The sequence below is a fragment of the Bos mutus genome, chromosome 6 (genome assembly GCF_027580195.1).
Source record: "Bos mutus isolate GX-2022 chromosome 6, NWIPB_WYAK_1.1, whole genome shotgun sequence".
Taxonomy (NCBI): Eukaryota; Metazoa; Chordata; class Mammalia; order Artiodactyla; family Bovidae; genus Bos; species Bos mutus.
In genome coordinates, this window is record NC_091622.1 from 29,332,145 (window position 1) to 29,344,493 (window position 12,349).

Consider the following 12,349-nt stretch of genomic DNA (forward strand, 5'->3'; position numbering starts at 1 on the left):
AAATGGCTATCCACTCCAATGTTGTTGCCTGGAGAATTCCATGGACAGAAGTGCCTGGCAGATTAAAGTCCATGGGGTCGCAAAGAGTCAGACACGATTGAGCGACAAACACTACACACAGTTGTATAACCTAGACCTGATAACTTAACTTTTATAACCTTTATAATGATTTGTAGTAAGACCTACTTTGTCAACTTGGCATAAAATGGTTTAATCCATGCTTGCTTTTTCCTTTTGAAAATAGCAGTCAAGGGAATATATATGTGACTTGATCCAGAAATGGTGCTTTATATATATTTATGAATACACTCTATTAGATTATTACATTGCTGCAGCTATTTCTATAGACTTTGGTTTTTAATCCTGTTTGAAGATTGGAGTCCCACACTGGGATATGTGAGAGTTCACATCTGAATTTAGAAATACTCCTTCTTGCTGAAGAAGGTTTATGCCACAGCAGACAAATTAGAAATTGCAATTTACAAACAAGAACTGCCTGGAATTGTGTCTGCATCAGTGAACTTCCTGACTTTGGAAAATTAAAATGTTATGCAGTCTGCAAATTTAGCACTTTCTACTCATTAAAAAATTTACATGTCACCCTGCTCTCCCATTAATTCTCACATACAGAGGAAGTGGCAGAACTCTATGTGTAAATTGTAGTGTGGACTCACTGCATACCAGGGCCCCCAGAACCCCAGGGGGATTTAATGTATTTACTGTGAGGAAATCATTTACTTTGCAAATAGTCTGTTCTTGACTTTAGCGCGATATGTTTATAACCACCATGGTAGGCATTTGAGAAGGTGCAAGTCAGTATCCAGTGAAATTCTTGTCAACACAGCAGTTTGATAGGAAAGTATAATTGTGAGTGTCAGACAGTGAGTGCTTTTATCTGTAGTTTGGAAGATGTTGATGTCATAGCTGTGTTTGTATAGTCTTTGATATGCATAGTGTCCCAGCTGGCAAATAAATATTCTGTCTGTGGACTGGCTGCCCAATACACTGCTCTGCTGTCGCTGGTATAATGAATGTGGTTTACTTTTGTTTTTTTCCTTTCTGGTAAAACATTTTCCTGCTTCTGAAAGTAGGGATGTGGTTAGGAGCTTTAGCCCGCAGAAACCTGATGGAAACCTATGGCGCCCTGAACAGATTGGTGTGAGAGGACAAGTGCAAGGTCTTCAGCTTCAAGGATGCAAGGGAAGCTCCAAGGGGATGGAGAAAGTTACAGCCTTTCACAACTGCAGCAAAGCACAGACTTCTTCAGGACTACAGAGGGGCAGGGCCTGTGCTTTTGAGTGTTTCTTTTTGCCTAAAAATCCAGCTAGGGTGATGGATGCTAGGAATCAGCCTCTTTACTTCAGGACTTTTCATTACTTTTTCTATCAGATGTCTTTAACTACTATGGATTGCATTATCACTGCCTTTGGATTTAATAACTTACCCTTTTTCTGAGGGTGCATATCGGATAGAAAATACCAATTGACAACTCTTGGGCAGCTGATTTAGGAGTCTGATTTTGCTCAACTGTTTAGTTGAATTTCGGATATTTATTCATCGCCTTCTGTGGGTCATGAGATAAGGCTTCTACATCTGAGATGTTCATTCCCTGCTATTTGTTTCAGAGGGGCGTGGCTGTCAGCTTTAGGAACAGGGCTGTGGATCAGTTAGTGAAGCATGGCAGACGGTCCTGGGAAGACTGGAGCACAAATTACCACGGCAATTTAGATAACTGACATCAGCGATAAGCAAATGTTCTTTTCAATTTTTGTTGTCATGTCCTAGGATTTATGTATTCATTTATTTGGAGTTCCTTAAGCTCCTGTCAATAAATAAACCCTCAGAAGAGTGGTAAATTATAATAAATGACCATGAGTGTCTTTGACAGACCTGACCTTTGACATCATTAGTGCAGTCTTGATGGGGTGGCTAGATAAGAGCCAACCTAAAAGGGAAAAAAAAAAAAAAAATCTGGACATGTTTATTTAGAATGGTCCTTGAGGTTTTTAATAAGAATATTTGCATCAGAAGAAATGAAATTGGAATGAGAGAAATCAGGTATGTTGGCTTAGTGTAAGGTCACTGGCAGAAAGAAAGACCCAGGTAACCAGATCGAGAAGAGCGTAAAATCCATGGAGAACAGAGATTCTTCTAATGCTTGGATGGTAAAAATGAGGACAAATCTTCTGAAGTGGTCTGTTGTACTTCAGATAGATAAATTTGCTAAAACGGATCAAGAGCTTAATGATTTAAAAAACTTGGACTTTTACACAACACAATGCTTTTATAAACTAGAATTGCTACGTCATATTCATAACTTATATACTGTTTCCCGTGTGAGCTGTGAACTATATCTCAATAATTAACCCTAACCATATCATAAAATCTGTTTATTAAGGTTGTAAATGCAGGTCCATTCTGAAATATAATGAGTAACCTTGAAGGCAAGCAGGAATACTTCTAAAGGTGTTCCTTTAAAACTCTACCTGTCTCCCTTTGGCTACAAATTTGATAACTAATCTAAAGAAACAGTTAATTCCGAGACATCTATTGATATATACTTTCCTTTTATGTCTTCCTTAAATCTGGCTCAATCGTTCACAAACTTTGGAGAATGTAAAAATTACTGTATCATATATGTGTATATTTCTATATGTTTAGTTTAAAGGAGTTACAGATATAATTTTATTCACTTTCTACTTAAGGCCCTGGTATTAGTTGCTTCTAAATCCAATCTACTGTGTTAGATGTGGCAAAACTGAAGCAAAATTGACCTGTGTTCAATTTAATAGAACTCAAAAAGTACGGAAAATAATCTTACAAACAAATTCTGACATTCCCCTAATAATAGTTCTAACCTGGAAAGGAAGAAACTGAGGCATAAAATTGAAACAGCCCATCCAGTGCCCACAGGTTAGTGTGAGAGACAATATATGAACCCAAATCTGTCTAATTTTGAAATAAGCCTTTCTCCATGTGGTCTCTTGGAGGCAGAAAGCAAGAAGTTGTCAGCTTTTATTGTTTTAAAATGTGATTTTCTTCTTATGTGTAGTGTTCCTCCAGTTTTTTATGTTTATTCCTTTTTTTCTGTTATCAAAAATGTTGGCATCATTTTTTCAGAGAGACAATGTTTCTCTTTTAAATATTTACATTTATGGTAGGTTCTATGCCAAATACAAAGTGATTATCATACATTAACACCTGCATTATGCTAGCATAGCTCTCCAGTTACCTTAGAGTAGAGATGTCCAAGTTTGGAGAATATCTTTGCTTATCCTACACTTTAAACAAAAGACACTGTTTGGATGTTGTTTTCTTTAAGGGTGAAAATCTCTGTTGTTCTAACTTGCTCATGACCATCACTGATAACATTTCAAATTGAGAGGTATTTTCTAGTCTAAATAATTAGCATTACTTCATTCAGTAACTGAATTGCAAATTAAGCCATGAACATATCAAGCCCTTTTCTATTATTTCCTTGTCTATTCTTATTTAAATCTATTCATCAGACAGTACATATAAAAATGAAAGGTATATAGCCTAAGAGCTGGAATCTGCCTCTGGCTTTAATGTTTCACCAACTTTGTGATGTTAAACAAGTCCCTTCATCAGTCTATGCTCTGACTCCTGGGTCTCTGAGTACAAAGGGGTTAGAAGAAGAAATTCAAATCAATGATCTATTTTAACTCTAACATCCTGGGGGTTTGCAAGTTAGTAAGGGCATAGACTTGGTTTTGAGCAATGTATACCTGGCTATTGATGCTCAGAACTTGTAACATTTCTCACAGCGGCTTATTTGCTTGATAACTTTTCTATTAGAATACTATTTTTTAAAGTTTGTATTATCTTTTAAAAATTTAATCATAAAATCATGATCATTTTGACTGTTGTCTGTTATTCATATCTCTTGAAAATTTAAAAAGACTAGAAATATCAATGCAGTTGGTGTTGATTGGGAAAATGAAGATTTATGTACTGTAGTTCCTGATGTTGTTCCCAGAAGATTTTCCAACTATAAACCCACTAAATAGGCTGTGTTCAGGCTTATTATTGCACAGTTATGAGCCATGTACTTAAGGATAACTTGATATTACTCACTGCTATATAAAACTGAGGAAAATTCATTTGCCTTTTTAAGACACTTGTGCATGGGCTCTCATTATATAACAGTTGGACATTAGCTGAAAAATATGGGTAAATCCCATCTGTAGTCTGAAGGATGACTTTGTGAAAATAAGAAAAAGTCATTCCTTCCTCAAGTCATTTAGCCACCATCCACCAGAACATTGTTATATTAGCAATCCAGATCCTCAGTCAACAGGACTGTGAATGGGGCCTACCAAAACTGAACAGTGCAAAACCTGCACGCTATCAGCATTTCTCACAGAAGGACAGAAACCCGATTTGCCTGTCAGAAACTTTCCTTCACTTTGAAATACCACTTCCCATTTTGGGAACTGATTTTCCTCCTCTGAAAAAAAGTTGAGGTAGATATTCTCTTGAATGAATGTTTTGAGTAGTTATGACCTAGCTTCCTAGCATAAGAAGCATTTCACTAACCATTTAAGAGCAGCCCACTACTGCTCTGTATTCCTTCTATCTGTCCATGGGAGGTGGTTTTGAAAGGTGTTGTCAATGGAGGTTCATTTTGTTCCAGTTAGTTCTTCTATGACTTGACTGTTCCTCCCATTGCAGGACATTCAGTGCCCTTGGCCCTCACTCACTAAATGCCAACGAACAACCGCCTAATCATTAAGACAAGCAAAAAACACCTCCTGTACCCTGCTTCCAGACACCATCTTGACAAGTAGAACTACCACTGGTTGAGAAATCATTTTAGCATTAAGTTGCTCTCTGGTCTTGGGAATTTGTTTCTGAAACTTGCTACTAAAGCCTGGATTGGGAAGATCCCCTGGGGAGGGGCATGGCAACCCACTCCAGTGTTCATGTTTGGAGACTCCCATGGATAGAGGAGCCTGGCAGGCTACAGGCCATAGGGTCACAAAGAGTCAGACATGACTGAAGCCACTTCATGCACTTGCACAATGCATGAACACTTTATAAATCTCATTTATCCTTTCCACAACTACATGGAAATGCATATTCATAGTCCCTTACACAGATTAGGAAGCTGAGGCTTAGAGGAATGAGGGGGTTTGACCAAGCTCTCATAGTTAAGAAATTGACAGGACCAGGATTCCAGCTGAAGTCCACGAGACTAAAAAACTCAGTTTCACTGCTTTGGCCAACAGCCGAGGTGCTTTTTCAACTGACCTGCCTTTCAAGTAGGAAGAAAGTTAACTGAAATCCCTAAACTTATGAACCAAGCTGTTGATAGTGACACTGAAAACAATTATTTTGTACTGTGTTCTACCAGAGATGCGATTTTTCATTATTGCTAGGACTGCTCTCAGCAGGATCACCTCATTAGCTGAAGAAAATGTTCCCTGTTGTTCCATGAGAGACGGATCAGATGGAGAAGTATAAAAACAAACTCTAGAAAGTGATTCGGTGTTCCTTTCGTTTAGGCGATAGAACAGTAATCCCCTTCTTTTCTGATACCCAGCTTCCTAAGTGATGTTTTACTTGTGGAGTTGCAGAAGTGTTTTGAAAAGGATGGAAAAAGTTTTACAGAGTTGCCTTTCAATATTCTTTATCAGTATTTCTGTAACAGTAAGTTGAGGTGTTGAACCATTAATGAGTACACTTACTACTTGGCTGTTTTTAAATTTCCCATGTAGGAAAATAGCAGTTTGGCTAGATTGGTCTATATCGACTATGAGGAATAGCTAATACTGAGACTTTAATATTTTTTATTTTATCTTAGAACAACCTCAAATGCAAGCACATCATTAAATATATCAATATACCTATGGATAGACATCTTCCAGGCCATGTTTTATAGCAACCATCCATAAAGTCCTGTCACTTCTCTCCCTTTGCTCTCCATTATCTATAGAGAAACCAAAGTGATCTTTTCAAGATTAGGTTTGATGACAGGATTTGCATTTCATTTAGAATCAAATCGAAGCACCTCATCGTGGACCATCAGGCCTATAACATCTGGCTGCTGCTCTTCCCTCTGAGGCTCCCTCCGCCCTTTTCCCACTCACTGACATCTAACCATTTCCTTTATATATCAGGATTTCTGTATGTGCTGTCCCTCTTTGTGGACCATGTTCTCCACAGATCTTTACCTGGCCAATTCTTTCTCGTTGTTCAAGCTTCAGTGTAAATTTTCTTACAGTAGAAATTCTTCCCTGATTCCCTCAATTAGTCATTCTTTTATCTCCAATCACATGGACTTTTCTCATCTTGTCTGTCACTGTACCTCAATGCCTAGAATAGAACCCAGCATATAATAGGGTCAAGAGTATTTGTTAGGTGACTGAATGAATTCATGGATTCCAGTTCTGTGCCTGGAAATGTTAAGTCTGAGGTAAATTGCCACAAGGCACAAAAGTATATATTGAGTGGCCCAGATCTAATTAAACATGGGAAAGTAGAAACTGAAATGAAATTATCAATTTTCTTGTTATTATTCCTTGATCTACCTGTCAACAACAGGGGTTCTCGGTAAAAGCCAAGGGGAAGTAGGTAAAAGCCAAGGAAAACCTAGGGCTGCTTCACAGGGTGAACTTTCAGACTGCATTCTCTCTTTCCAGAGATAGGCTTCTCCTTTTTATAAGATACGGCTCTTCTGCTTATTCCAGTAGGCTCACACTATTCTTATCAAAAATTTCAGGGTAAACATCAAACTATCCCCAAATATCCTATTTTATACTTCTTTCCTGGCCCTCACATCTGCAAAAAACAAAAAAAAAACTCTTGACATCACCCAGCTTAAAATCATCTCCTACAACAGTGGTATCACTTACCTGGTCTCCTGTACTAGCTGTGGAATCATATTGTCTTAAGTCTTTGGGTTTCAAAAATAACCTTTTTTCCTGTGCTCATATATGTCCCAGATGTCCTTTTATTGAGTTCGCAGAATACAAATGGAAAAAGGTTATTACCAGACAGAGTGTTTAAAGATGAAAATCAAACCTAATACATGGACTCCAACAACTGGAATAGGGAATATAATATTTATAAAACTGAGTAGGAGGTTGCAATCATTGCTCTAAAATAAAGCATTAAAAATTAATTCAGAGCAAACCTGTCTGTGCTACAGCAAAGCTCTCTTTCATTAAGGTAGCACTGCATGTTTCTCCTGAATTAGTTCCCCAAATAAGTAAATAGCTTATAAGAACTGTGTGTTCTGCAAACTACAGAAGGTCTACATGAGGCACAATTTAAAGTTACCTTCAGTGTTAAAGTATTACAGACAGACCTTTAATTTTGAACAAATTAATTGTAATTCTTGCAGTTTCTCTATATTTTTTTGCCCTTGAGTATTACTAGGAACACTTAATTTACATGGTTCTTATTCATCCTTATTTGATTAATTCAAATGATGCTGTATTATTTGGTTAATTCATGTTGCAGAATATTAAATATTAGGAATCTGTGGGTGCTAGTTATGTGACACTTTAAACTTTTCCATAGATTTTCATTTCAAAAAGTTTCATGTTCCCCATTTAAGAAATATTTCCCCACAGTCTTCTACTTCACATTATTGCTATTATTTATTACCATCATCAATCATCATCATCATCAGTTTCCTACCTTGGATTACACTAAAAAGAAAAAAAAGGAAAACTGCTATTGTTTATCTCTGCATTCACTATTAGGATGAGGTTTTTATTTTTCCCAATTTACACTATTCCTCTGAAGCCCTAAAATAAACACCCTTATAATCTCTAGGCTCTATTGATTTTTTAATGATTTCAAATAAAAAGCATCCAGTTTCCATTGCATTGACAAACTGCTCAGCCCCTGGGCAAAACCTATTGGATTCCTATTAGATGGAGGGCCAAGAACTGGAAGTCCAAAAAGTAGACTTGAGATGGAAGGAGGAGAGTTGGTCTGCTCAGCTCAGTAAATGGGTATTTAACCTTTGACCAATGACGACAGGCCTTCTTTAGTTCTATTAGACTGAAAGCAAGCTGTTATGATTAAATAAAAGGAAAAAAAAAAGAAAAAAACTGTTTAGAGCCTTACTGAGTATGTCCTGGGAATTAAGGCATATGGCAGGGATAAGGAAAAAAGATTTTCCTTATGCTAATGACCCTTGATGTCTGAAATAAATTAGATCCATTAGAGTTTATGCTCAATAAAAGAAAGACTTGAAGCACTCCAAAGTTAGTGAGTCGAGACCAGTTTTTGCTCTGAAATTCAATCTGCCTCCTTATTAATTCTTAGTGAGGCTCCAGAGCAGACAGGAGATGCAAAATCATAATTCTGTACTGAACCAGAATTTTAAAGGACCCAGGTTTCTTCTTTTATTTTATTTAAGCCATTTTTCATGCTTCTCATTTTGTTTCCCTCATTAATTTGATTTTGTTCCCATTTTTGTTTCATTTTTTGTTTCTTTTTCAAGGTTTCATTTATCCTATTTCAACTGAGCAGAGAACCCAGAATGAATATGGATTTTCTTGTAAGTTTGATGTTTGGTTTTTATGTTGCTGAATAATCATTTAACGTTATTGCCCCCAGTTCAAGTTTACCTTCCCTTGGATCACAGATGTGCACACAGGAAAGCGGCGCCTAATATATTCCAACATGAAAAACAAATTAGATTTTCACTGCTGAAAAGAAGAAAGGGTCATTTCAAGTCTCTGCCAGCTTTAAAATCTATCAGTCTAACATTCAAAGCTTAAGTCCCAGTAGCTGGCAAAACATATCATGAAATATGTGGATCTAAATAAAGGGCAGGTTTCAAATGCTAGAAAGTAAAGAGTTGAAAAAATGCAGATCCATTGAGTTAGAGATCATGCATGTTGAATAAGTAATTACAGCCTGGTAAAGCAAAACATTAAGGTTTTAGATACAGTATTCTGACCAGAATTCAGAGCACTGCGGTAGGGCCTCACATGGAACCCAGCAGCAAAATGAAATCAGTACTCTGAAAGCAGTGCTCACAGTGCCTGAGGGTTTGGTACATCACTGGTTTCCTGAAAAGATCTGCCAGCATCAACTTGGTTGATGCTTGAGCAGAGAATCTAGAAACTTTGGTAAAGACAATTATTTAAAAAGAATACAAATTCTTTCACATATAGTACATTTAAACAAAATCCTGAAAGAAATGGAGTGATTTCCCATAGGGAATGCTATTTTACTGTCAGTGTGTTACAGATACATGGCATAAGACAAGTCATTTCACCATGTAAACCATGTGACTGTGAGTCTTAGGAGAGAGGAGTAGTTCCTTGACTTTAGGAGGCCAAGAGACCTGCAAACCTGAAAATTTTCTTCCTGCAAAATAAAAATGCCCTTGTATAAAGTTCAACATAAAAAGGCTTTTCTTGACCATCTGAAGCACCAGTTTAATCACCTTTCACAGTGAGCACACAGTTCTGGTTAATCTTGCTGGTCATTTTTGTGAGTCACAGAAAACTAAAAATAATAGAGACTTAAAGATGTCTAAAGGATTCAGGAAAGCTTTACTTTTGTTGGTTGAATTATCAACTTTTATCACCATTTGCCATTGGATCAGAGCGTGTTCTGTGCCACTAAGGCAACATACAACATTTATAGGAATTTTTTTCTTGCTCTACCCAGAGACAGACCTCCCAGCTGACCTCACACCATGTTAATCGAATGCCTAATTGCCTTTTGGGGGTAGTCTGACCTTTCTGATCACTGAACCAGGCCGTTATCTTACTCAGTACAGCATAGAGCTATATTTTATTCCAGTAATGAGTGGCTCACATGTAAATCTCTGACAAGAACCCGTGAGAAGCTCAGTGTTCTCCGAGGTAATACTGAATCTGTAGCAAAAGCCTGGAGTTATCAGCATTAGCCTCTGCTCCCCAGACCTGGGTCTTCTGAAAGTATACCTTGCAAACCCAGCATGTCTGCTCCCAGTGTTTGCCTTGCCTTGCCTTCCATCGTTCCCACCCACCCCTTCACTGATTTAGGGCGAAATGAGAAGAGTGCTGTGGAAAGTAATTTTGTGACTGGGAATGATACTTAGAAAAATATTCTGGTGCAATAAATATACAGATTCAGTAAATGCCAGATGTTTCTAACAGAGTGTTTATGTTTGTTTTTAAAGAACTATCAGTGAATTCAAAGCTGCCTTCCAAACTTCTCCACCTGAAATTAGTAATAAAGTTTTTTTTTTTTTTTTCTTTTTCCTATGGGTTGGGATGGTTTTAGCTCCAGTTTCCTTTTATGCCTTGTAGTAAATGGTGTGTTATGTTGCCCAATTTAAGATAGTGAGTGAATGATGCAGAGTGAGAAAGGAAAAAAATGCAAGATAATTTTCCATTGAAAGGCCACAGTTGTTTTAAATAGCTTTTGAAATAGATTTGAAATTAACCTATAAAAAAGGCAATAACTGTCTGAAAAAAATTATAGCAATACATACATGTACTGTGAGAAGTTTCTCTAACCACCGAATTCCATGTTTCATTCTCCCCTTTAGCTGCTCCTGATTCAGATGATGTTGCTCTGTATGTTGGCATTGTGATAGCTGTGATAGTCTGCCTGGCCATTTCTGTAGTTGTGGCCCTCTTTGTGTATAGGAAGAATCATCGTGACTTTGAGTCTGATATTATTGACTCTTCTGCACTCAATGGAGGCTTTCAGCCTGTGAACATCAAGGCAGCAAGACAAGGTCAGTTGACATTGCATTTCATACGTGGATTTAAGCATGTAAGCAGCCTCCCTATATGTCTCAAAATCAATAAAACTACATTAGCTGAAATATAAGCTCCATGAAGACAAAGATTTTCATTTGTTTTGTTGATTATGTTAATTTCTTCATATAACTCATTAGAGTTGACAAGGTGCACAGATCTCTTTTTTTCCCTTTTTTAACAGGTTTCTCTGTCATACTTTTAAAGTTTTATTTGAGAAGAGTACAAAGATTGGTTGATAGATTTCTTACATTCCCTTTTTCTTCTCCTGTTAACAAGGCATCTTGTATTGGTCTGAATATAGTGGTCTACAGATGAACCCAAATCCCGTATAGATGACTACTACCTAGTCACGTAGTGAGGATCACAAGTGTCTGCAGATTCAGTCTGTTGAGTTAGCTAAGTACCATAGAAACAATGAGTAATCTTCAAGGCAAAATATAGAATGAACTTGTCTATTTATTTGTAGCCAATAATTAAACAGATTCCAGCTATCTAATTGCCATTTTCAGTAGAACCCTAGTGTCTGTCCATCTCTAATATTTGTTGAATTGCTTTGCTATTGGCTCAGCAAGTGTCAGGGAGAGTCTGACTAATATAAGTTGTCTGAATGAAGAATGCAAATGGGCGTCCTTTCTCTTTCTGACTCAGATCTCCTGGCAGTACCCCCAGACCTCACATCAGCCGCGGCCATGTACAGGGGACCTGTTTATGCCTTGCATGATGTCTCAGACAAAATCCCAATGACCAACTCTCCAATTCTGGATCCACTGCCTAACCTGAAGATCAAAGTGTACAATACCTCAGGTGCTGTCACGCCCCAAGATGATCTCTCTGAGTTTGCATCAAAACTGTCCCCTCAGATGACCCAATCCTTGTTGGAGAATGAGGCCCTCAACCTGAAGAATCAGAGTCTAGCACGGCAGACAGACCCCTCCTGCACTGCGTTTGGCACCTTCAACTCCCTTGGGGGTCACCTCATTATCCCCAACTCAGGTAATTCCTCAAGGTGTTTATGTTGCAGAGGTAGATCTGGGAAACCTATCTTTATTATTTGTTTTCATTAGGCCTGAAAAGTTAAATGTATCCTATCTAATCCAAATCTATTGTTACTTTCAATGTAAAACAAATAGTACTTCAGTCAAGATCAGCAAAACAGTTTATCTTCCTCTAGCCAACTCTGAAAACACTTCCTCTAGAAATATTGCACTTACAACTTTCTGCCGAGGCACAACTTACGACTGCCATTGACCTTCTTTTTAATAGCCCTTCAGAGGCAGCATTAAGCCAAAAGCCTTCACTGTTGTCATCACACTTTAAAAGGACAAATTAATTAGAAAACGTATCAGTTGGTTCAGTTCCAATTTCCTACAGGAAGCAGTACTTCAGAATACAAAATTAGATGATCAGAGGACATGATATTAGACATCAACTCTTCATTAATTCTTTTTTACACAGTCTTCAGGGTCAAGGTATTTCTAAGGTATGCACTCCACATAGCTTCATCATGTGTCTCTTTAAGGTAGGATTAAAGTAGTGCCTTTTAGTAGTATTCAGTTTTCAGTTCATTTAGTTATCTGCATGTAGAGAGTAAGCTCCATAAA

General features: G+C 37.5%; 1 protein-coding gene across 2 annotated transcripts in view; it reads left to right on the plus strand.

The window, feature by feature from the left end:
* UNC5C (unc-5 netrin receptor C) overlaps nucleotides 1-12,349 on the plus strand; it is a 431,180-nt gene that overhangs the window by 362,520 nt on the left and 56,311 nt on the right. For both annotated transcript variants that reach the window (XM_070372113.1, XM_070372114.1), the window contains exons 8-10: nucleotides 8,483-8,539; nucleotides 10,532-10,723; nucleotides 11,397-11,741. In XM_070372113.1, the coding sequence (XP_070228214.1) occupies nucleotides 8,483-8,539; nucleotides 10,532-10,723; nucleotides 11,397-11,741 (594 nt within the window). The remainder of the gene's footprint in view (nucleotides 1-8,482; nucleotides 8,540-10,531; nucleotides 10,724-11,396; nucleotides 11,742-12,349) is intronic.